This window comes from Nipponia nippon, unplaced genomic scaffold (genome assembly GCF_047370975.1).
Source record: "Nipponia nippon isolate SJK-2023a ecotype South Korea unplaced genomic scaffold, ASM4737097v1 scaffold_12, whole genome shotgun sequence".
Taxonomy (NCBI): domain Eukaryota; kingdom Metazoa; phylum Chordata; class Aves; order Pelecaniformes; family Threskiornithidae; genus Nipponia; species Nipponia nippon.
In genome coordinates this window covers 7,540,714-7,563,068 of record NW_028262313.1, presented here as the reverse complement: position 1 = coordinate 7,563,068, position 22,355 = coordinate 7,540,714, and the positions used below count along the sequence as shown (strand labels likewise).

The following is a 22,355-nucleotide window of genomic DNA, read 5'->3' as shown; positions in this document are numbered from 1 at the left end:
GCGGCTCCCGGCGCCCGCTCCCACCTGCCGCGCCACCTCGGCCGCCGCCATCGCTGCGAGCCCGCCACAGGGCCCGCCCCGGCCGGGCGGGAGGCTCCGGGCGCGCCCACCGCCACGCCGTGCGGGGGGGGGCACTCGCCGCGCCCCCGGCCCCGGCCGCGCCCCGAGCCCCGTCGCCCCCGCCTCGCTCCGCCGCTCCCTCGCCCGTCCCGGTCCCGCCGGTCCCGCCGCCGGTCCCGCTCCGGGAGGCGCGGAGCTGCCAGTCCGTCCCCCCCCGCGGCCGCCCGCGATGGTGCAGCCCGGGCTGCGGGCGGGGCCGCGGCCACGGTGTGGCGGGCACGGCGCGCTGAGGGGCCCCCGGGCGGTGGCGACCGGCGCCCGGGCGCGGGAGCCCCTGAACAGCGGCTCCGCAGCCCCCAGACCCCTTGCCAGGCCCGGGGGGCCGCTGCCTGCACCCCGGCCCTGCCCGCCACCGCGGCCCCTGCCCGCTCCCAGCCCGGCGATGGGCTCCCCCGCACCGACTCCCCGGGCGGGCCCGGGGGGACCCAGCCCGGCTGCCCCGCGGCCCCTCCGCTAGGGCGGGCCGCTCCCCTGGCCGGGGCCAGGGCAGAGCCGTGCAGCACTGGGGCTGGGCCGGGGTTTGTGGTTTGGGTCTAAGGGCCCGAGGTCTCCCAGCCTCAGTAAATCACTTGCTATTTAAAATAAGATGTCTGTGCGCTTTGCGCGTTTTCCCCGGGGTCCGTCGGGACGGTTGGCGCTCGCCTAGGAACCGGATTGATGGCGGCTGTGCCGATTTCCCTCCCAGTGGCAGTGCAGCCCCTTCCCCGGCGCCTCTGGGCCCTGGGTGCCGGGGCTGGGTGAGCCCGTCCGCTGCTCCGAGGGGGCAGCTGGTGCCACGCGGGGGGCCCTTCACTTGCTGCCAGCACAAGCATCAAACAGGCTGAGAGAGAGGAAACTCAGTCCTTACCCAGAGCAAACAACTCTCCCAGCCCCTGGGACCCCCCCCAAGGTTGGCACCCCGGTTTTAGCCTGGTCAGAGCTTGCCAGTGCGACCAGTCCCTAACGCAGGCACGACCAGGGTGGCCCTAAACGGGTGCTTTGCTTTGCACCGTCGGTGCCCTCATTCCCCCAAAGCAGCACTTCGCTTCCTGCCTTGTTCTCCCCAGCTGCCACCCAACGAGTGCTTTACACCGCTCCCCAGGATCCCACGGCTGTGTGGGTCAAGCTCTCTTATCGCTCTCTACAACTACCCGAAAGGAGGTTGTAGCGAGGTGGGGGTCGGTCTCTTCTCCCAAGTAACAAGCCATAGGACGAGAGGAAACGGCCTCAAGCTGCGCCAGGGGAGGTTTACGTTGGATATTAGGAAAAACTTCTTCACCGAAAGGGTGGTCAGGCACTGGAACAGGCTGCCCAGGACAGTGGTTGACTCCCTATCCCTGGAAGTATTTAAAAGACGGGTAGATGTGGTACTTGAGGACATGGTTTAGTGGTGGACTTGGCAGTGATAGGTTAATGGTTGGACTCGATGATCTTAAAGGTCTTTTCCAACCTTAACGATTCTGTGATTCTATGATTCTCTCTGCCTCCCTGAGCCTGCAGAAGCCACCAACAGCCAGTGACAAAACCAGGCAGCGCCAGAAGGGGAGCAAGGGGACAATTATGTTTTCACCACCAGACAATTATGTTTTCACCACCAGGGATGATGCTGGCTCCCCACACATCCCAGAAAAACTGGTCCAAGTGGTTGGAGAAAGGCAAAGCTCCCTTGAGGGCTGATGACCAGCCTGGGGCAGGTCGGAGCAGGGATAAAGCTTAGGGAAGGCAAAGAAAAAGGGTTGAAGGGGCTGGCGTGGCTCTGAGCTGCCTGGCCAGCCGCAAAACCACCCAGTGACAGTTCAGCCATGCTGTGGGTGTCTGAGGAGTCACGGATAAGAAAGGCCTTGGGAGAAAGAGGATTGGGGGCTTTCAGGGCAGAGGAATTTGTCCTGATTCCTAACAAAATTAGGGTACAAACTGCTGGTGGCTGCAGCTGCCAACAACGCTGGGCATGGGGCCTTGCTGGAAAGTGAAACAGCAAGAGAGGAAGGCCAAAATGCTGCCGGGCTGAAACATTGGGTGGCAAGGGACCCAAAACACTGCCCCGGGCTGGGACTCCGTTACAGCACAGAGACCCACCAGCCACCGGGAAAGCGGCCCCTTAGGGCAATAACCTTGGCCCTCCTGGGCACAGCACCAAGGAGAAGCACTGCAATGGTGGGGGGCAACTGGGGGGGGCTGTAAGGCAGGGGCCTTAGCCAGGCACCTGGCGCCTGGGGTGCCGCTGGGGCCAGAGGTCCCCAGGACCAGCGTTATGTGTTTACGCACACCGACCACCGTAACAGGGTCCGACCCTAGGGTCCCACTGAGAATGCCAAGTCCGAGTGAAGGTTTCCCATTACTTCTTTGGTTACAGCTCGAGCTGGGTGCCTCTGGAGAGGGACCCCTACCCCAGTTCACGTACATATATATATTATACCCGTACCACCCGTCACCGATCCCCAAGTCTAGTCATTTAATTCTGGTCGGTGGTCTCTTGATTTCTTACTGGTTTTCACTGTTGCTGGGCTGGCCTTCTGAAGCGACTTCATTCTCCTGGAATTGTCTCCTTGGTCCTTATCTTCTTCGTTCCTCTCGTATCTGCTGAATTCAGTGAGTTCTTTGTTAGCAGCATTAGTTTTATCAGAACTTTACGTTCAGTCAGCTCTTGCGGCCTAAAGCTTCAAGTACTTTAGCTGCTAATGCTAGGCCGCTAACGCTAAACGAGACTATTCAGAGAGGATAAAGTGAATCACATTTCTTCTGTCACACCGGCATTGGGCTGCACAGGACCCCGCGCCTCCGCCTGCCCCACGGCCCCTGCCCGCCTGCTCGCTCTCCCTCCGTGCCTCCGCAGGCAAGCAGGACCCAGGGGGGCGGACGGCCCATGGCCACGGCCGTGCCCAGCACTGGCGGCAGCCACAGACGCAGCGTGACCAAAGGTCGCCTGCACCGCCCCGGCAGCGCGGCAGTGCCGCGGATCCGCCGCCATGCCCGCTGTGCCCTCCCGCCGTGCAGAGTCGGTTCCTCCTTTGCCTAACGCCGGGGCAGGAAGTGTGGGGTGAGAGCTGGGGAGCGCGAGCGGCGAGCTGTGCCCTGCTGGGGAGCGGGCTGCCGGCCGGCCCCGCGGGACGCACCGCCATGGCCCGGCGGGAGCAGGAACGGGAGCGGGAGCAGGGCTCGGCGGAGCAGAGGGTAGCTGGCATCGCCCGGATGTTCGCCCGCCGGGAAGCCACCCAGTCCCAAGCAGGGAGCCTAGCCCGCAGCTCCCATCTCTGGCCGGCCGCCATGGGGAGCAGGGAGCGCTTCCATCCGCTGCAGAAGATGGACACCAGCAGGAGCATCAGCCGGGGCAGCCAGGGCCCGGGGAGCTGGGGTAGGACTTCAGGCAGGCTGTCCATCAGCCCCGGCAGTACCCGGAGGAAGGAGCTGAAGGAAATCCTCCTGCAGAGCAATAGCCCTGGCAGTACCGCACGGTTTGCCGCTGCTCAGAAGACATCCAACAGTAGCCGCCTTCTTGCAGGGCCGCACCAAGAGCAGAAGCCCGAGCAGAGCCTTGAGGTGCTGTCCCTTGCCCTGGATCCCCTGGAGCACGAGTGGCTGCTGACGGTGGCCCAGGGCGACGCAGACAACATCGTCAGGCTGCTGGACCTGGATCCCAGCCTGCTGACCAGGAAAGACTTTGTGACGGGCTTCACCGCTCTCCACTGGCTTGCCAAGCATGGCCACCATGAGAACTTCATCCAGGTCATCTCCCACGCCCAGAAGAAGGGCTATCCCGTCGATGTGAACATCCCCACGTCCAGCGGTGGGCTCACCCCCTTGCACCTGGCCGCCCTGCAGGGACACGAGCTGCTCATCAAAGTGCTGGTGGGAGCTTACGGGGCGGACACCAGCCGCAGGGACCACAACGGGCGCAAGGCTTGGCAGTACCTGAAGGCAGACACCTCCAGGGAGCTAAAGGAGCTGGCGGGGGCCTTGGAGGAGGATTTGGTCCAGCTGCGCTCTCACAACACCAACAACAACTGTAAGTCATCCAGAGAGGCCAGGGCAGGGCGGGATTGCGTGGACTCCAGGGCTGAGGGGAAAGCCCAGCGCTCCTGGAGCCTGTCGACCCTCCGGGACTTTGTCAGACAGACTTTTGCTTTCTTCCAAGAGCGCTGAAGCTCCCCTGGCCCATTCACCTGCAAACCCGTGCTGAGTAGCAGCCGGAAGAGCCTGCAGGAAGCTGGGAACTTGGCAAGGGCCAGTGCTTGAAATCCCGACCCAGCGAGGATTACCCTGCACGGGGGCTCTGCGGCCACCCTGGGTCTTGCGTGGTCTTTTGGGGCTGTGCTGGTGTGAGCGTGTGTGGGGCAACCACGTCCATCGGGAGCACTGCCTGGGGACAGCCCTTCCAAAAAACCTGCCTGTCTCTGGAGGGGGTTTTGCCCCCTGCCCCTGCTGGTGGAGACTCCTTGCCACAGCCCAGCCAAGCCCCACGGCGGGGGCTCACGTGCCGGCCCTGCTGTGGGGAGCTGCTTCTCTGACACCCCGCGTGCCCATGGGGGGATGCGGACCCACCATGGGAGGTGGTGTCCCGTGCTGGGGGCCGGGGGTGGGTGTTTGGGCTGCCCGTCCCGGGCTGCCGGCAGACTTCGCGTGTGACTGTAGGTGGGTCCCGCAGCAACTCGGTGACTTGGTTCTCCCACCTGTAAAATGAGGCCATTGGCACTCTCCTGGCTCCCAGCAACGCTGTGAGGTTGGACTGGTCATGGTGCCTCGGGTGCCTGGATGGAGACACTGGCAGAATATAATTAAATATTTCACAACCATACTCTGAGATGCCAGAGGCCTGGGACTGGGCTGACGGTGGAGAAGCAGCTATGCCTTCACAAACAACGCCCCTCCAAACACTTTTTTATGTACGCTTCTCTGCCAGCAGGGAGAGTGGGTACAGACAAGCAGACCATGCCACCGAGCTGCAAACGCTTTCCAGCTCCCTGTGAGATCCCCGGATCTCTGCCACGTGCGCCTCCTCTGGGTTGCTGTTTGTTTATGACAGACAGAGCTGTTTCTCAGTAAAGTAAGAGCTGGAGTGCCTGGTTTGCCAGAGGCCGGGTCCAGAGAAGTCTTTCAAAGTGCAAGACAAGTGCCCCCAGCAGCCCTTCCCTGGGGACCCCTGTCCAGGGGAGCCTGAGACGCTCAGCCCCACTGGGGACAGGGGCCAGAGCAGAGGAGGCAGGAGGGATGCCCAGTGGAGTGGCATGCAGTGGCTCCCGTGGGGACCAGAGTCCAGGAGCAGCTCTGGAAAGATGATTCATTGCCCAAAACCATGGGAAAAGTATGAAGGCTGTGAGATTATCTTTGTTGCTACTGAGGTCATGCTCAAAAATGAAACGGAACACCCCTACAGCAGCATAACCCCACGTGTATGTACCGGTAACTGCATTAAAAGCACAAAGCCTCTGCTGGCCTGTTTGTGTTTTGTTCACCAAACGGAGCTCTGCCCAGCTGATTTCAACTTCCTTTTCACATTCTCGAAGGCCAGGACTGCTTCAAAATATCTTCAGAAAAACAACTGCCCCTTCCTCTTTTTCATCAGCACGAGACCATTTCCATCCCCTTAAATAGCAGTCCCATTTGAGAAGTGACACTCAGACAGCAACCGGGGAGTTTCTGTTCCCCATCGCGGACCGGCAGCCCTTGCGGAGACACCTCGCTTCGGAGGGGAGTCGCGATTCCTTTCCAGCTGCCTTTCCGTGGGTCTGCAGAGGTGACCGAGGGACTCGAGATGATCTCTGGCCTGGCTGCATGGGTGAATCTGCACCTTGATGCAGAAAGATACATGGGTTCCCTTGGGGGAACTTGAGCCTGTGGGTTTCACAGACCCTGAGCAAACCCTGTTTATACTCAGATTGTGCTCCGAAATGCTGCTCGGACACCGGAATAACCCAGTCTGCAGCGGACGATACATGGAAGAACAGTGTCCAGATGAGCGCATAGCGATCCAGTGACTGGATCGTGTCCAGTCCAGGTGACTGGCTGGACCCATAGATGTGTCTGTACATCTTTTTAATCATTGAGGTCAGTAGCGGAGACATATGAAACATACTGGGAATGGATTTAATGCCTGATCTACACCGTTTTTGTAATGCTTTAACTGTAATAGATTAAAGACTCTGGCAACATAGCTCCTTCCAGAACTTCTCTGGCCACATCCATGCCACGGGACAGCAGGCTGGCTTCTAACGAGGCTGGTCACACCAGCACAAACTCCTTGAAACGCGCTGATGTCAAAACACCTGCGATCTTTAGTTCTGGTAACCAAAGTGTGTTGATAAGACAGGTGGCTGTATGTCTGATGAAATATTTTTAGTCCTCCGTCACCCTTTCGCAGCAGCGTGCTGTTGGGGAGAGGGTGTGGGACTGCTCTTACATCCTCCTCTGAGTAAGGCACAGAGTAAACAGTGGAATTAGTGAGAATTTCCTTGAAGGAGCTGTTTCCTTGGCATTTGTACCTGCAGCTTAGTCACCAGGAAACCTGGATTTCCATGTTCCATTTGAAAGTAAAATTTAACTGGCAAATGCTACACTTAAATATGACAAAGTGATTTTTAGTACTTGCCTCCCCTTGACAGCTAACCAAAACCCCCTAAAGGCAGCTTTTTCCACCCATCTTTTGGTCGTGGGTTTGAAGCTGTATTCTGCTCTGAGGCAAATTAGGCAGGCACTCCAGAAGCAGCAAGACCAGAGCCCTGCTTCTCTGGGTGGTGTTACGACATGCTCATCAATGCCACCCCCTGCCCTGCCTGCCCTGCAAGGGTTCCTCTCCACAGAGCAAAAAAAGGATCTTCCTCAAACGGCAGTGCCCTTTCTGCTGCTGTACGCTGCGTTTGCCCCAACCACCACGCCGCTTCAGTGAACCCCCCGCTGTCCTGCGCCGGTCATTTTCATACCGACAGAGGGACAGGGGGTTTGGAAATACAGACACGTTTAAATAATATTCCTCAAGTATACAATCACCTCTAACTTTGCTTCTCACTCAGAAAACAAAAGTATATCCACCAAAATTAATGGACTAGAATATCCAAGTTATTTAGATTTTTTCTTTAAAGCTTCTGTTGATGTCTCGGTTACCGTGTGTTAGCCCAGTTCTGCAGAGATCCCTGATCCCCCCCCGCAGTTCTCGCAGGGAAAGATAGGGCAAAGAGAGCTGCCACGGGAAAAACAGAAATCAATCAAACCCAGAGGTGTTTGTACTGGTTAAGGTTCTGCAGAAGATTGATTTTAACCCCATTTTAATTTGTACCATATTTACTTTGTGCTATCCCTTAAGGTCCAATTGGAAAAGCAGATTCAGTCAAATGGAGAAAAATGTATTAATACAAGGGGTTATTTTCCAAAGCAGTTCCTTGGTAGAAGCTGCTTCCATCTAATAAAAATAGCACAGTAATGATAGTAATAGGGAGACTATCTAATAAATAGTAATAAATAGTTCAACCTATTGCTCAGGAAAGCTTTCCCACAAATGCCATGGAGGAAACTGTCTCTTTCCATTTCCTCAGTCCATAAAATTACTTTTTCCCTCCTCAGCCAGGTCCTCACAGACACAATTAAAGAGGAACTGTGCGAGCAGCTCTGCCTGCCAGCAGTGGTGACGGGGAGAGGCAAGGGGCGGTTCGCAGGGCCTCAAGGCTGATCTTTGATCCTCAGCAGTGCTGTTATTTCCTAAACACTTGCTTCAAAGAGAAGAGCACAGAAGAGATTTAAAAAACAGTGGGGCAAAAGCGTTTGCAGCACATGGGCCTCTGTTGAAACATCTCTGGCAATGCTGTTTGCTGCTTCGCTGTTGCAGTGACTTACTGCTTCCCCCGATAACGAAGTAGACTCCTACCAGACAGGAAAAGAAGGTAGAAGATACCTCTGAAGTGTCCCGAAGCTGGTAAAAATCCAGCCTTGCTCTCCTGTGCTCACAGAAACCTCCAGCACACCTTAGGAGGGAGACACTGTCACGAGCTTTGAGCAAGGCATGTGTTTGTTATGCATTTACACGTGCTTGGCATATGCTGCTGCCCAGCATTATTTGCTACGAATTGTAACGCAAAGGAGATAAATCTATTTACCTTCAACGTGAAAAGCAGCAACAGAGAAGGTGTGGCAGCCTGAAGCTTCCTCAGGAAGCTGCCACCCAGGAGTCGAGCCACTGCAGCAGGCTGAACCCAGAAAACAGCAGCAGAGCACTTCGCAGCCCTCAGCGTCAGGATGGGCTTTGCCGCAGCCGAGAACAGGCGCGCACCTTCGGTTACTTGCTGCTGACCAGAGCATCTCTCCCAGGTCGGCACTGCAGAAGGGAGCAGCAGCCACGCCGGGCTTACTGCTGACCCACAGCCGCCGCCTCCACATCCCTGCGGTAAATAGGTGGTGTTTCGCAGGCCCCAGCAGAGAATGCCGGTGTCGGGGAGCTGGAGCGCTGGCTACTCTGAGCAGTTTAATCCCTTCTTTCCCCTCTCCCCTTTTTTAAATAGCTAACTCTGAGCAACATCTTGTCTTACTACCCTTCTGCGGAGAATGTTTTAAATTAAGCTGCTCCTGTGGCTGGCATCAAGACCAACTTGATCAAGCCAACAGACAGCTCCAAACAAAACTCAGAAGGTTATGACACATTCTAGGGAACACGCAGGCATTATGTACTAGTCTATAGTATTGCATGTTGTAGGAGGTAAATCTATCCACTGCCCTTGCTGTATTCTTCCCTTTCCTCCTCCTTCCCTACCTCCCAAGTGAAACTTTCCTTCACCTGATTCTTCCGCTGCACCCACTCCCCAGCCAGGATCTTAACCCCAGGCTCCGAGGGCTGCCCTGCCCCACCTCCCACCCGGGAGCAGCGCCCAGCGCTGCAGGCGCAGGGGCCAGACACAAGCCGGGTACCGAGCTGCCGTCCTTGGCTGGCCGCAGGCGCGAGGCTCCCGCGGAGCCACCTGCAGCCTCGCCGGTACGCTGCTCAGGCGCGGGACAGGTCATCCTGGTATTCAAGTATTGATTACTCTCAGCTCCATGTTCTCACTCCTTGGGCAAGTATTTGTATAGTACTTCTGGGCATGTAACATTTCAGCATTTTGCCATCATTCGCACTGTTCAACACTTGCAGTTCAGCCATGCTCTGCCATTAATAAAAAAAAAGGTTATCTGAGCGACCAGCAGGCCTGCTTTACTACATGGTCTACCCTGGATGTTCAGAAGGGTCACGTGGGAGGTGATGGTGGAGACGAGGATCTGCAGCTGCGACAGAAGCCAGCCATAGGGAACACACCTGCACCCAATGTGTAAGCATAATGCAAGAGAGGGCGGTAACTGGAGGTGGACTTGGTTTAGCAAAAGGTTTTGTTAGCGCGCATCGCCCTCACCTACCGCAGCACACCTCGCACGGGAAGCGACCTTACCCAGAGGAGCATTTTCAGTGTGCTTTGCTTTCCAGCCCCATAAAATGCATCCAGCGGCTATGCAGACACAGCTTTAGCAAATTCTGACAATGCTGCTTACTTTTCATAGTAACATTCTATACATCTACCAGAAATGCAATCCAGAGTCTTCCCCGGGGTTAAGTAGTAGGACGCTGACACTCCAAACAGTTACTGTAGCCACAGTGGTCTATGGACCATAAAGTGAAGTCTGCCTTTTTCTAACCTGCCTCTAAAAGACTTTTTTAAAAACTATTTCAGTTTGTCTAATAAAAGATTTTCTTCAAATTAACTCCTCTAAAATCAGTTCTGATTTTTACCCCTTTTCTTTAAAAAACTGGTACGCTTTGCTCTCAAAGGTGTACAGTAAGTGCAAAGGAAGACACAGCCTACCCTACCTGAGAAGAGCTGGCAAGGTTTCCCACACTAAGTGAGATTATATTCGCAGTAATGTTAGTTTTTATTCTCTGTTACTATCCCACCACATATATATGAAATAATTTCAACCAAGTCATTCAGGTCCATATTTATTAGTAAGCCTGTACACTGTCAATACTCATGATGACGCCTGAAAGAAAGAACACTAATAGAACACAGCCTTCGTGTTTCAGATGCAAATTATTTCAAGATTTTCCCAGTTAACATCAATATCCCAGACTAGCTCACAAAAAGACCCAAAACATTGGGGACGGCAGTCCAACACGACAGAAGGAATCACTTGGTCGCCGAAGAGCGTACAGGGTCTATCAATCTGACGCAGAAAGACAAGTGTTTAATTAGAGTTCCCAGGAGACAGTCTCTCTTACAAGCCCAGTTTGGTCCTTCTCCAGTGTCTCCTTTTGGAGTTGTACCTAAGACAAAAGCAGTGTCAGTTAGCAAAGTGCACACACACATTTGAGGATCCAGGCGGACTGAAACCACCTTGAATTAGCTCAACAGTAAAGGACCAACATCTTTCTTGTGTGCTACAGTGGCAAGCTGCCAACAATAACCAGCTGTGTACTTACTTTTTAAAATTCCCACCTCTGTTTACTTTCTTCATTCACTAACCAACTAGCACTTTACTGCAACAGAATTTAAACCTCAAAGAGAGAGCCTGCAGAGAGATGCATCAGCACTGGCGTGTGAATATCCTACCTCCTCTTTCGGAGACAAGACCTGTGATCTTGTATTGATGGTCCAACGATAACAAAAACTACCTCTTACAGGTAGTTCATAGTCTAACACAAAAAGTTACCATTTTCATTCAAAGTATGAAAGCAGAGCAGCGTATGGAAAAGGTCCTCTTCCAGGACAGCATATTCATTTATGAGTATGTACTTGTACATGTTAAAAACAAATGGTTTCACCACTGTAGAGGTGAAACCAAAGACAGCGTTAACAGAGTTAATCTCAGCAGGAAAATGGCAGTACTCCCACAGAATGAAGCACTGTAATTGCAGCCTGCTTTAGCACATAGCTTGGATAAAACTGATGACCGAGGTACTGAAGCGCCACAAGACAAAAACTCATGATTTTGCCCCATGATGAAGTATTCCAAAGTATGGCAATATAGCTAAACCAGAACGCCGCTGTAAGTCGGTATCTGGAAGACAAGAGTAGTCTCGGGCACACAACACTGTTTTTTCCTAGAAAGAAACAAGCTAGGAGAAGTAACAGGAGCAGAACCTGGCCATTCTGTGCCATTTCGCTGCCTGAGGCAGCTGCTGCTACTGTCACTCTCCTCACTACTTAAGACAAAAAAAAACGATCTGGGAGAAAGAATCCTGTTCCCTTAAAAAGTCTAGACAAGGGAGTACGTGGCATAAAAAGCTAGCTGCACAGCGCAAGTGACCGAACTAGACTGGTTGAAGCTTTTAAACCAGAGGGCCCAGATATGCACCAGTTTCTGCATGCCTCACATTTACCTAGTATTCTACAGTACTCTCTTACTGCATTTTGCTAAATACAACGCTTGAAAACAAACACTATAGGCAAACAAAAAGGAACTGTTGCAAATGAATTCTGCAGTCATGCGCCAAGGATCTTACACTATCAATTTTATCTCCCATAGACCCAACAAGCCATTTGCTCCTTACGCACAATCTTCTGTGTCTCAGAACACCCATGCTCAGTAAGGTACTGTTCCTTGAAACGCAGGAACTCGGAGGGACAGCTATGAGAGAGGGCAAAGGTGTTGGGAAGGGGAATGTCGGAAGCACAGGGCTTACCAGGGTACAAATTCTAGAATAAATTATCCACACGCTTGCAGTTTCAACGTGCCATGACTGAGCACCTGTGGATACCTGCAGAGCACCGGAGCAATGTGAACTGCTACAGGAGGAAATGGCACGGAAGCCCCACACGGCCTCAGGAGAACACAGCGGGCTGACAGCGGAGTTGTGTGTCTGCACTAGCATACTTGTATGGTATTCACAGCCACAAAACTGCACTTTTGCTTGCATAAACGCTTTTACACAACCAGCTTCTGACTTCAGTCCGTACGACACAGGCAGCCCGGTGTACAGCCTCTGCGGCTGTAGGCTGCAGATCCTCAGAAAGCAACGGCCGATCTTATTACCTGATCTTATTGCCCGTTTTCATGCGAATCCATTGCGGGATAGGCCGGTTCTGCTTCTGCTTCTTCGCAAGGAAGCGTTTGATCTTGAACGTCTTGTGAGACGACTGGAAGAGAGAGCAGCCGTTAGTCCCGCACGGCAGCCCCGCACAGCCCCCGGCGGAGGGCAGCTCCGCCGGGCCCCGGCCGGCCCCACCGCAGGAGCTCAGCCGCGCCAGCGAGGGCGGGAAGCCCCGCAAAGCGAGGCACCGGCACCGCGCCCGCGGTGAGGCGGCCGGTGGGCCGCAAGGCCTCGGCGAGGCGGGGACGGCAAAGTTGCACCCGGGGCCCTCCCGCCCCGCCTCCCTGCCTGCCGGGACTCCCAAGCCAGCCCGCGGCGGCGAGAGGGCTCGGGGTATCGCGGCACGGCGGCGGATGGCGGCCGATGGTCTCACCATGGCGCGGAGCTGCCGGGCGTCCCGGCGATGGCGGCGGCGGAAGAGGCGGAAGGGAGGGGCGGGAAGCGGCGAGAGAGGGACGGGGAGAGGGCGCGAGCTCCGCGGGCACAGCGCCCCCTGGCGGCCCGGGGGACCCGCCCCGGCGCAGGCGCGGCTCAGTGAGGGACGGCGGCGGCACGAGTTTCTGCGAGTTTATTGGGTTTAGTACAAAATAGCTATGGCTAAAATTCGCTAGCTTAGGAGGAGCTGCTACTGGTGAAGTCTCTTTCTGGGCTGTAAAACAATACTTCAAGTTATGAGGGAAGATGAAGCAGTACCGAGAGGGCAGGAGTTAGGAAACATTTCACTCTAAAGAAGGGAGAACGCTGGAAAAGAACAGGATGCTCAAACCAGCCACATTTGATTAAAAATAAGCATTTCGATGTAGGTAGACTTTACATGAGAATTTGTCAAGGATTATTCCAATATTAAGCCAGCTTATTCATACACTCCAACTTAGTTACTTTATCCAGAGAACGACTGAAGAGGAAGGTCTCTCCCTCCCTAGCGCCATTCCTGCAATGCCGGATCTTCTCCTCCTCGCGTGCCAGAGGGCTCCTGTTCACTGCTGCCTCAACAACCCCAGCCTGCGTACCTGTCTTGGTGCTAGACTGACACAATTTCACTATCGCTGCCTCGGGCAGGGGCACCACACAGCACAGCAACACCTGCGTTGACTCCGGGCAACTTCACGCCTTGCTCTGCGTAAGCGCATCACACGCTGGCTCCGATCGCTTTACAGTAAAGCTCTGGCTTTCGATGCAGGTGTCATCTCCTCCTGTCCGCATGACTCATTTATCATCGTACTTAAGGCCATAAAGTCTTTCTACTTTGCAAAGATTCTCTTCTCGGTTGTAGTTAGACGCTGGGAAAATAAATTCAAATAACTGAAAATACAATGAGAACACATTTCAAATTCTGAATCTACAACTGAGGTTCTTTAACCAGAAACATCCAACAGCACAATGCCCCCTTTTCTTCCTTTGTTCCTTCTTCGCTTCGAAGGCACTTCTGGATTGCGTAGTACATGCTCTTTGGCTGCACAGACAGTCAGAACACATAAGGCTTGCACGCTAGTCACTCCTCTTCCTTCGCATTACTGGGCTCACTCTCTTGTTTCTTATCCGCTCCCTGATCTGTGGGCTTTGCAGCACTGTCTTCATACTGACACAATCTGCTTCGGCTTCGGGCTCCTGGCTGGTACAGCTGCATTGCTGGACGATCCTGAAATAAATCAAAACTATTTAGACTCTTTCATAGCCCCATGCTATCGTGGTTATTATGGCATCAGTGATACTAGAAATGGCTCAAATTCAAATTTTTCAGGGTGTTCTGAGTTAAATTATTCCACCATGGTGGCAACGTGAATTCAACTGTCTCAAATCGAGGTTGTCTCTGTTGTAAGGCAACATCCCTGTTCAAGTCACAAAGAACACTGCACATAGTTGAAGTTATCTGTAAAGAGCTTCCTCTTGAGACGAGTTCGGCTCACTCTCCCTCAGAACAGAGGCCAACTTCAAAGCTTCCTCAAAACCTTGAGTTTCATTTGTACCCGATAATGCCTTAAGTGACATGGAAAACTTGCATACTGGTGCTGCAAAACCAGATTTGCAGAGTATACAAAACTAAACTCAGGACTTTATTTCTTGAGTCTACAGGAGATCTTCTGTCACACTCTGCATGTAGCAGTCTTGTCCCTGTTTTGGAGGAACCTGTTCAATCCCTCTCCCACTTTGAGATGTATTTTCAGGCACGTACAGCATCAGCAGAGATACAGGTAGATCACTGATGCTCTACCGACACCTTAAAGGTACAGCCTATGGCATAAATCAGCAAATGAAAAGCGTCTTTACAATTTAGCCCGTGGTATCTTGGCTTAATTGCTATACAGTGACAAGAAATATCACAAGCAGTTTAGCAAAGTTTAGTGGACAAACGGGCAAGCTTCCTAGCAACGGCAGAGTTTGTTACCAGAACAGGGAGAAGTTTCAACAGAGAAACCACACGGTTCTTTCCTTAAAGTGCTTTTATCCTAAACCCCACAAACTTGTCCTATGAATCAACACATGAATTTAAAGAAATCCAGCACCTTGTTTCTGATACGATCCCTCTTAATTGTATCCTCTTTTTTATCGTCTTTGGTTACTTTCTCAGATTTGTCCGTGCTGCTGGTAAAGTCCATAAGATCACTTTTCTTTCCCTTTTCTCTGAGTAAGTCTCTCTCCTTTTTCACCTCTTCCTCTTTTCTTCTAAAAACCTTCTCTTTCTCAAAGCGCTCTTTCTGCCTCCGACGCTCCTCTTCTTGGCGTCTCAGTTTCTCCCTCTGTGCTCTCTCATATTCTCTGTCTCTTTCAAAATCTCTATCTCGGTCCCTGTAGTCCTTTACACACTCATCTTCTGATCTGTATGAAAACAAAACTGAAAATTAAGCTCACAAGATTCATCAAACAGAGCTGGGAGATCAATGTAATACTGGTGTAAATTTGCAACACGAAGAAGACAGACTGGCAGGTTCTAGGGAGCTTTCGGGAAGCTGTAATAACCTGAGTCACGCATGATAACCAGAGATGACACTGGCTGCTCGCGTTTCCTAGCCTGCTACTCACAGAGCTGGCTGAGTCTCCTCTGGCTTTGGAAAACACCTAAATTTCTCTCTCTCATCTCTATTTCTCACATGGCAGAACTGAACCTTGCCCAGACCACGGAGCTGTCGAGAATGACACTTTCCACTTTGACCTTTTACAAGACTTAAAGGGATCAGTAACCGGAGTACACATCTCCTCTTGCCATGGTTATAATTCTCTCATTGCAAGGACAGCGCTCACAGCCTGTTGCAGGTCACCTACACCTGGGCTTCTTTTGCGGAGTTCCTACAGTGAGTTGCAAAAATATTAAAATTTGTCCGCTAGTGAAGAATTGTCAGGTAATTCACACGGCTTTCTGTAATCACGGGGATGTGCGCTGCCACAGAGGACACATCCCATGCCTTGTACCAGAAAAATAACTTGAAAGGAACTTCAAAACATGGTCATGGCAGAGCTGCCTAAGCCTCAGTACGATCAGGAAACAAGGTATATATACATATATATATATTTATAGCAAGTACTAGAATACTTTTTTGCCTTCTCTTCTTTTGTCTCCCCATCAGATCGTTTGGCAGATGCACTACTCGCATTTTTTTCCTCCCTCAGAGTCTCTTTTTCCAGTTTCTTGGATTTTTCTTTTTTCTCCAAGTCTTTTTCATCTTTTTCAGGCTTCTTAAGTAGCTACAAAGAAAACAGAAGTCTCAACTAAAAAGCTCACTCTAGTACATATTGTCTGGCACAACACCGAAATTGCATCAAAGTAACCATAGTCCAGTAATAAACAAACATTAAAGTAGTGTTACTGCAAATCGTAGTATTTCTAAAAGCTGGAGTGTATGAGTAAGCATAATCCACACAGCAGACTAGGATTTTTCTCCTAAAACAGGCCATTTTAGAAAGCTTAAAAATAGTCTCCATTCCATAGTGAATTCACGATTCTGTTCACCACAGCATGTACAACAGTCACATGACAAAAGCTTGAAATATTACTAGGAAGCATTACAGTATGTAAACCTTTACAACGCCTAATATTACAAAAAAGTGGTAATTTACTAACATCAAACTCATGTGATTCTTCACACAATACTCAAAACACATTTTGAGAGACTGATATACAAATAATAGGGGAAAGGGAGTGTAACAGTTTATAATAAAGAACTGTTCTAGACCTTAATCTTTGGTTCTTCTTTTGATCTGTCTCTTTCTTTTTCTGGGCATCTGTCTACTTTCTTCAGTTTTTCTGCTTCTTTTCTCTTCCTTCTCTCCTCCTCTTTCCATTTTCTTCTTTCTTCTTCTCTTTGTCTTTTTCTTTCCAATTCTCTCCTCCTCCTCTCCTCTCTTTTTTCTTCTCTCAGTCTCTGCGTGTGTACAAGCAAAGAGAAATAGTGTAACTCCACACTAGAAAACACCCCTGTAAGCCCAACCAGATACGCTGCCACAAAGTAATAAAGTATTTCATCACCAAATAACTCGCCTCAAACCCCCCATTATAAAAGGGGAAAAAACAAAAGTCCTGCCATCTCTGTTGTTCTGTTGTGAACCTGAACATGTTACAGCAGCATTTCATTTTTTTTCCTCTCTCATAAGCCTTGATTTGTATTGTTTTTTAAAAAAAACCCAACCAACCAAACACACACAACACTAGCCTCAGCCTTTATCATTCTAATTTTAATTCAATCTGCCCCATCTGTGATTTTCCTCCATTGCTAAAGGCTAAAATGAGATTATGTGCTAGGGGAAAGATCATCTACAAGGACCTCAGCCATAACTGCATTACAAATGAAAGCATTAAAATGGAATCTGGTTTAGCAGTGCCACGGAGATGTTCAGCTCTGACCAGAATGCACATAAAGCACCACCATTCCTACGAAGGCCAGCATTCTAGTAGTTTAAAACATGTGAACCAGATGTTAACAAGGAAATTGGGTCAAAAGTTTCTTCTTCAAAAGAAAGGGCAGAAACATATCAATATACATATTGCAATATACACACCCATGCTTTAAATAAGCAAGTTGCAGTTGTAAGCAACAGAAGATTCTGGAGATAAGTCTTACCTGTTTATTTTTCAAGAAGTTCAATAAAGGAGTAGTCTTTTTAGCTACAGAATATATAAAAACAAACATAAACAATTTGCCTTATCCAATACTGCAATACCTACAACAAAACCCTATATGAAATGAAGAAGCTTTATGCATGGATTATCCAGCCTATCTCCTCTCACATACAGCAATACAGCAGTGAAACAAGTATCCCAATCCTATCCCTGAACAGTGGCAACTATTAGGATTCTATAAGCTTCTTCAGGACACTAATACGATATCCATTACACCTATCTGTAAAAGGATATTCAGTCTGCATTAGGCTTTTCCCAGATTCTCTCACTTTGAAAGAAACACCTGTAACATGCTTAAAAAGAGAGTCTTCTGGCCATGTTTGTGGTATTTTACCCAACTACAATATCTCTTAACTTGTGCCTGCACGGAACATCACTGCTCACAGCATTTTGCATTACACGTCACTGAATCTTGCTGAAACGCAGCCACTCTGCAGCCTGGTCTGGCTAACAAACATCTGACCAGCAGCTTAAAACAGGAAGGAAGGTTACCATATAAAACTTAAACCTAGACAAGAATTTAGAGCGTGGGAGCAAAATAAAATACACTGAATAACACTAGCCTAAAGGTGTAACAAATACCAAGCACACAAAAGAATTCAGTCTCCTCAAGGTTGAGAAATCACAGCTTCAAATTACACCATATACATTTCTTTCTTCTCTAGGAAAATGTAACTATAGTACATAGACTTCCATACCTATTAGCTCTTTGTTTCTTGCCTCTATTTCCTCCAACAAAGTTTCAGGAGTGGAGGTTAGTTTTTCATCATCTGCACTGTAACTTTCCAAAAACTTCTTGTACTCTGGATCTACAGGGAAAAAAAAAAAAAAAAAAAAAAAAAAAGATATATACTGTAGCATGAAAAGAACTTGCATTGCGCACTGCTGGAAGTCTGGGTTAGATTTGCATAAGTTGCATTGTTTATATGTCACCTTTTCATAAGCTGGCAGCTCTCAAATGAGCTGCTGCATTATGTTTTTCTAGGACAATCACATTTAATAGATTTGCAGCTGACAAAGCAGTGCTAATAAGCTTCACATATAATTACGCAAACATTCTATTGATAAACTCCAGTGTCACAGTAAAAACATTATATTCAAATTACTGGTAGGACTTTCAAGTCTACACATGCAAAACAAACTAGCTAGCTGTTTTACCATCTTCGATAGTTCCAGTTTTGGCATCCTTTTTCTTACTCTTCTTTTTTGCAGCTTTCTGGAAAGGTGCAAACTCAACTATGGCAGCATATTCCTGACCTGTTAAGACAAGAGGGAAAAATACATTAAAATAGAGACGTAACACATAAAATAGAGTATATTGTCCATGTCTAAAGCAGGAGGATAAGCCTCACAAGAAACATGCAATACTAGAAGAGACTACTTGGATAGCATTAAAAAATGCTTGTATTTTGAAAGCCATTTAATAAAAAAAAAAAAAAAACCACATTAGGGACGGCAGAATTCATGAACTAAACACTCTCACTATGTTAACAAGACAGTAAATTCACAGACTCACAACAAGAAGGAAATGCTAGATTTAAGGCTGCTCATAACTTGTCAGTTCAGCCACCTCAGCTACACCACACCACATAATATCCTCATCCTACAGACTATGCATTCATTGTGCAAGCAGAAGAGAGTATTTTAAGTTAATGCAACTGAGGCAAACCTCAATTTTTGGCAAAATACAATAGAAGGTAACATATTACAGGCAGGCTTCGAAGTTTTATCTTCTGACAAGAATGCTACGCTTATGGCTGCATAAATCCAAGAGCTCTTGGGTATGGCAAATACAGTACGCTGCTACACTGCAAGCCAGCTTATTTAAAAGATCTAGGTGCTATTAGAACCTTGTCATGCAACCCTCCTAAACAAGGAAGAATCTTGTAGACAGAGCTTTGTGTCACACAAAACACCTGGCTGGATGAAATGTAAAACATGCATACTTGAAACAAAGTTCAATGTGAAATCCTTGGCCTACCGAAGCTGACAGGAAGACTCTTGTTAAAGCTTTTGCTAAATATGTAAATTTAAAGGTCTATCAATGAGAGACTAGTAACTTTTAGCAGTACCCAATGTAAGCATTCTGAAAAGTGAAATTTAAAAACATGAGATGTACTGAATACCTAACATGTATTTAGAAAAAAGATAAGCCGTGACTAAATACTTGGATGCTTAACCAATGAATTAAACAAAGGATTTGTTTCCTACAGATTAACGTCTCCAGAGAGCAGTCACTTCCACAACTTTGACTGCAAGGAACAAGCTGTTCCTTTGACTGAATCAAGATGACTCACTCAGTTGCAAACTGGAACAAGTAAGAATCTGAATTAAAAACTGACCAAAAAATAAGCCATGCTGTTAGAAGTGTACAGAACAGGTGAGGGGAGTAGCAGAGGGTGGCACCATTGACCTCAGCTTCATTTAGTTTGGACAGCGACACCACTGACTCACTTTCACTTTTCAGACTTCATACTCAGGTATGACAACGCAAGCATTAACCTCAGTAACACGGCAACTGGGTTTAAGTTGATGCCACTACTGCCTTGATGCACACCTAACTGGGTTTTACACATAAAATACAAAATAGAAATGTATAAAATCAGTTTAGATTAGTTTCCACAAAGCACAAGACGTTTTCTTTATTCTTTGAAACAGCACGGTACTCACTTAAGGCACTAAAAACAAACCAACCCAAAGGGGCACGTTAGGCTGCTTGCACCCCTGCCTCTGAAGTTGAGCTAGCACACCGCGCACACGCGGGGGAAGGCGTCGACACCCAGCCGAGCGCCCTGCACTTGCCTTTATGATCGACAAAAACATAGCCGTCAAAGCGATCCCTGAAGAGGACTATGTCTTCCTGGTTCTTAAAGTTGATATAGGCCCTCGAGAACATGTACGGGTAGAGGCTGCGGGGAGACAAGAGCGAGAGGGCAGGGCTGACCGGGCGGCGGGGCCTCTGGGGGCCCGGCCGGCGGCGGTGGCGGCTCCCGGGAGCCACCCGGGCGGGGCGGGCGGCCCTACCTGGAGTCGTTGGCGAAGAACTCGAAGTAGTCGTGCTCGGGCAGGGGCTGGAGGTGCTCCTCCAGCTGCTCCTTCGTCAGGCTGGGCGGCAGCCGGCGGATCACCACCTGCGGCACGGCGGTCAGGGCGGTTAGTCACTCCTTGCCGCCGCCGCCGCCCCCCCCCCCCCGGGGCGGCCCCGGCCCTCCCCGCCGCGGCCGGCCCGTTACCGCGGGCAGGGGAGGGCCCGCGCCCAGCGGCGCGCAGGCCCCACCTTGCTGAGCGTCTCCTTCTTGTCCTTGGGCCGCTCCAGGCGGTCGAGCTCGGCGCCGCCGGCCCTGCCATCCGTGCCGGCGGCGGTCCCGGCGGCGGCGGTCCCCAGCAGGGCCCCCGGCGCGGCCGCGGGCCCCCGCCGCTCCTTGGGCCTGGCGTTTTCCTTGTCCTCCTTCATCCCGGGCCGCGGGACAGCGCCGCGCGCCCCCGCCCGCCCATTGGCCGCCGCGCCTCTCGCGCGACTGCGCCTTAAAGGGCCACGAACCGCGCCCTCGGCCGAGGCCTCCCCGCCCCGGCCCCGCCGGACTACGGCTCCCGGCAGGCCCCCGCTCTGCCGGACTACGGCTCCCGGCAGGCCCCCGGGGGGCGCCGGTCGCTCCCGCCCCCCTTCCGGGCCTGCCTCGGCAGTGACGGCGGGGCGCGGGGCAGGCCGGGAGTGCCCGCGGGGAGCCCGGGTCGGCGGAGCGCGGTACCGGCGAGATGTGGTACGAGATCCTGCCCGGCATGGCCATCATGGGCATCTGCCTCAGCATCCCCGGCCTCTCCACCGTCTACATGCACCGCTGGTGCAACGGCGGCAAGGTCAGCGCGGGGCGGGGACACCGGGCCGCCCCCCCCCCCCCCCCCCCCAACGGCGGCGGCCCGGGATGCCGGGGCTCCGCTTCCCCTCAGCTCTCTCCTTCCCCTGGGGTCCCTTCCCTCCCGGTACCGCCCTTCCCCTGGGATCCCTTCCCTCCCGGGGCCCCCCCTTTCCTCCCGGGACCGCCGTTCCTCCGGGATTCCTTCCTTCCCGGGACCCCCCCTTCCCTCTGAGACCCCTCCTTCCCCCGGGGTCCCTTCCTTCCCGAGGCCTCCCTTCCCTCCCGGGACCCCCCTTCCCATGGGAACCGTTCTCTCCCGGGACCCCTTCCGTCTGAGACCCCCCTCCTTCACTCCCGGGACCCCCCTTTCCCCGGGATTCCTTCCCCCGGGGCCCCCCTTCCTCCGGGATCCCCTCTTCCCTCTGAGATTCCCTCTTCCCTCCCGGGACCCCCTCCTTCCCCCGGGATCCCTTCCCTCCCGGGACCCCCCCCTTCCCCCGGGATCCCTTCCCTCCCGGAACCCCCCCTTCCCCCGGGATCCCTTCCCTCCCGGGACCCCCTCCTTCCCCCGGGATCCCTTCCCTCCCGGAACCCCCCCTTCCCCCGGGATCCCTTCCCTCCCGGGACCCCCCTTCCCCCGGGGGCCGTGACAGGCAGCCCGGTGCCTGCCCGCAGGAGAAGAGGATCGCCCGCTACCCCTACCAGTGGACCCTGATGGAAAGAGACCGGCGGGTGTCGGGCGTCAACAAGTACTACATCTCCAAGGCAGGTGCTGGGGGCGCCGGGCCGGTACCGCCGGGAGGGCTGCGGTGGGCACTGGTCGCTCCTGGGGCTGGCAGAGCTCGCTCTCTGCCTGCGGCTGGCCTTCCTGTGGGGCTGGGCATTTTAATTTTTTTTTTTTTTTAATTAAACTTTGCATCTTGCAAGTTAGCGATGAGAATGGTGCAGATACAGCTGTTGCTTTTTCTTTTTCAGGGTCTGGAGAACATAGACTAAGGTGGCAGCACGTTGAAGCATCCACGTATCTATATAAAATGATTTAGCTCTTTAATAAAGATAGACATGTATTCAACCCGTGTATCTGTGTTGCTGTGGTGGGTTGACCCTGGCTGGATACCAGGTGCCCACCAAAACCGCTCTATCACTGCCCTCCTCAGCTGGACAGGGGAGAGAAAATACAACGAAAGGCTCGTGGGTTGAGATAAGGACAGGGGGATCACTCAGCAGTTACCATCATGGGCAAAACAGACTC

The 22,355-nt window shown here is 51.8% G+C and overlaps 5 protein-coding genes and 1 non-coding gene across 14 annotated transcripts in view; 2 read left to right on the top strand and 4 right to left on the bottom strand.

The window, feature by feature from the left end:
• Positions 1–93, bottom strand: part of SEPTIN6 (septin 6) — a 32,143-nt gene extending 32,050 nt beyond the window's left edge. For all 7 annotated transcript variants that reach the window (XM_087748613.1, XM_087748608.1, XM_087748610.1 and 4 more), the window contains exon 1: positions 25–93. In XM_087748613.1, coding sequence (XP_087604739.1) covers positions 25–51 — 27 coding nt within the window. In that variant the 5' untranslated portion in view covers positions 52–93. The remainder of the gene's footprint in view (positions 1–24) is intronic.
• Positions 94–2,319: 2,226 nt separating this feature from the next.
• On the top strand, positions 2,320–9,735 carry SOWAHD (sosondowah ankyrin repeat domain family member D). Of its 3 annotated transcripts, none has more exons than XM_087748616.1 (2): positions 2,320–4,102; positions 5,000–9,735. In XM_087748616.1, exons 1-2 carry the CDS (start codon positions 3,217–3,219, stop codon positions 5,137–5,139), a joined length of 1,026 nt encoding a protein of 341 aa, XP_087604742.1. In that variant the 5' UTR covers positions 2,320–3,216; the 3' UTR covers positions 5,140–9,735. The 3 variants fall into 3 exon arrangements, with proteins under 3 accessions (XP_087604742.1, XP_087604741.1, XP_087604743.1); XM_087748615.1 differs by having other exon boundaries at positions 2,321–4,102; positions 4,997–9,735; XM_087748617.1 differs by having other exon boundaries at positions 2,323–5,136.
• A 291-nt stretch (positions 9,736–10,026) lies between these two features.
• Positions 10,027–12,649, bottom strand: RPL39 (ribosomal protein L39). Its single transcript, XM_087748606.1, has 3 exons — positions 12,507–12,649; positions 12,076–12,179; positions 10,027–10,366 (listed from the first exon to the last, which is right to left on the bottom strand). The coding sequence occupies exons 1-3, from the start codon at positions 12,507–12,509 to the stop codon at positions 10,318–10,320; spliced, it is 156 nt and encodes a 51-aa protein (XP_087604732.1). The 5' UTR covers positions 12,510–12,649; the 3' UTR covers positions 10,027–10,317.
• Positions 10,834–10,965, bottom strand: LOC148056670 (small nucleolar RNA SNORA69). Its single transcript, XR_015702818.1, has one exon. It is a non-coding gene; the product is annotated as a small nucleolar RNA SNORA69 (small nucleolar RNA).
• Positions 12,650–12,685: 36 nt separating the features above from the next.
• UPF3B (UPF3B regulator of nonsense mediated mRNA decay) lies at positions 12,686–20,850 on the bottom strand. The gene is made up of 10 exons (XM_087748600.1): positions 20,524–20,850; positions 20,271–20,377; positions 20,049–20,155; positions 18,405–18,503; positions 17,945–18,055; positions 17,188–17,231; positions 16,303–16,491; positions 15,663–15,814; positions 14,638–14,950; positions 12,686–13,772 (listed from the first exon to the last, which is right to left on the bottom strand). Exons 1-10 carry the CDS (start codon positions 20,698–20,700, stop codon positions 13,626–13,628), a joined length of 1,446 nt encoding a protein of 481 aa, XP_087604726.1. The 5' UTR covers positions 20,701–20,850; the 3' UTR covers positions 12,686–13,625.
• A 20-nt stretch (positions 20,851–20,870) lies between these two features.
• Positions 20,871–22,175, top strand: NDUFA1 (NADH:ubiquinone oxidoreductase subunit A1). The gene is made up of 3 exons (XM_087748605.1): positions 20,871–21,104; positions 21,779–21,868; positions 22,079–22,175. The coding sequence occupies exons 1-3, from the start codon at positions 21,003–21,005 to the stop codon at positions 22,097–22,099; spliced, it is 213 nt and encodes a 70-aa protein (XP_087604731.1). The 5' UTR covers positions 20,871–21,002; the 3' UTR covers positions 22,100–22,175.
• The last annotated feature ends 180 nt before the right edge of the window (positions 22,176–22,355 follow it).

Excerpts from the sequence above, each read along its gene's own strand:
- SOWAHD (XM_087748615.1), top strand. The coding sequence starts at position 3,217 with ATGGCCCGGCGGGAGCAGGAACGGGAGCGGGAGCAGGGCTCGGCGGAG. Across the intron at positions 4,103-4,996 it reads TCACAACACCAACAACAACT|CAGGGAGAGTGGGTACAGAC; the intron begins GTAAGTCATCCA and ends CTTCTCTGCCAG.
- RPL39 (XM_087748606.1), bottom strand. Across the intron at positions 10,367-12,075 it reads AAAACGGGCAATAAGATCAG|GTACAACTCCAAAAGGAGAC; the intron begins GTAATAAGATCG and ends CTTTTGTCTTAG.
- UPF3B (XM_087748600.1), bottom strand. The coding sequence starts at position 20,700 with ATGAAGGAGGACAAGGAAAACGCCAGGCCCAAGGAGCGGCGGGGGCCC. Across the intron at positions 16,492-17,187 it reads ACTTCTTGAAAAATAAACAG|AGACTGAGAGAAGAAAAAAG; the intron begins GTAAGACTTATC and ends GTACACACGCAG. Across the intron at positions 14,951-15,662 it reads AAAGAAGAGAAGGCAAAAAA|ATCAGAAGATGAGTGTGTAA; the intron begins GTATTCTAGTAC and ends GTTTTCATACAG.
- NDUFA1 (XM_087748605.1), top strand. The coding sequence starts at position 21,003 with ATGTGGTACGAGATCCTGCCCGGCATGGCCATCATGGGCATCTGCCTC. Across the intron at positions 21,105-21,778 it reads GCTGGTGCAACGGCGGCAAG|GAGAAGAGGATCGCCCGCTA; the intron begins GTCAGCGCGGGG and ends GCCTGCCCGCAG. Across the intron at positions 21,869-22,078 it reads ACAAGTACTACATCTCCAAG|GGTCTGGAGAACATAGACTA; the intron begins GCAGGTGCTGGG and ends TTTCTTTTTCAG.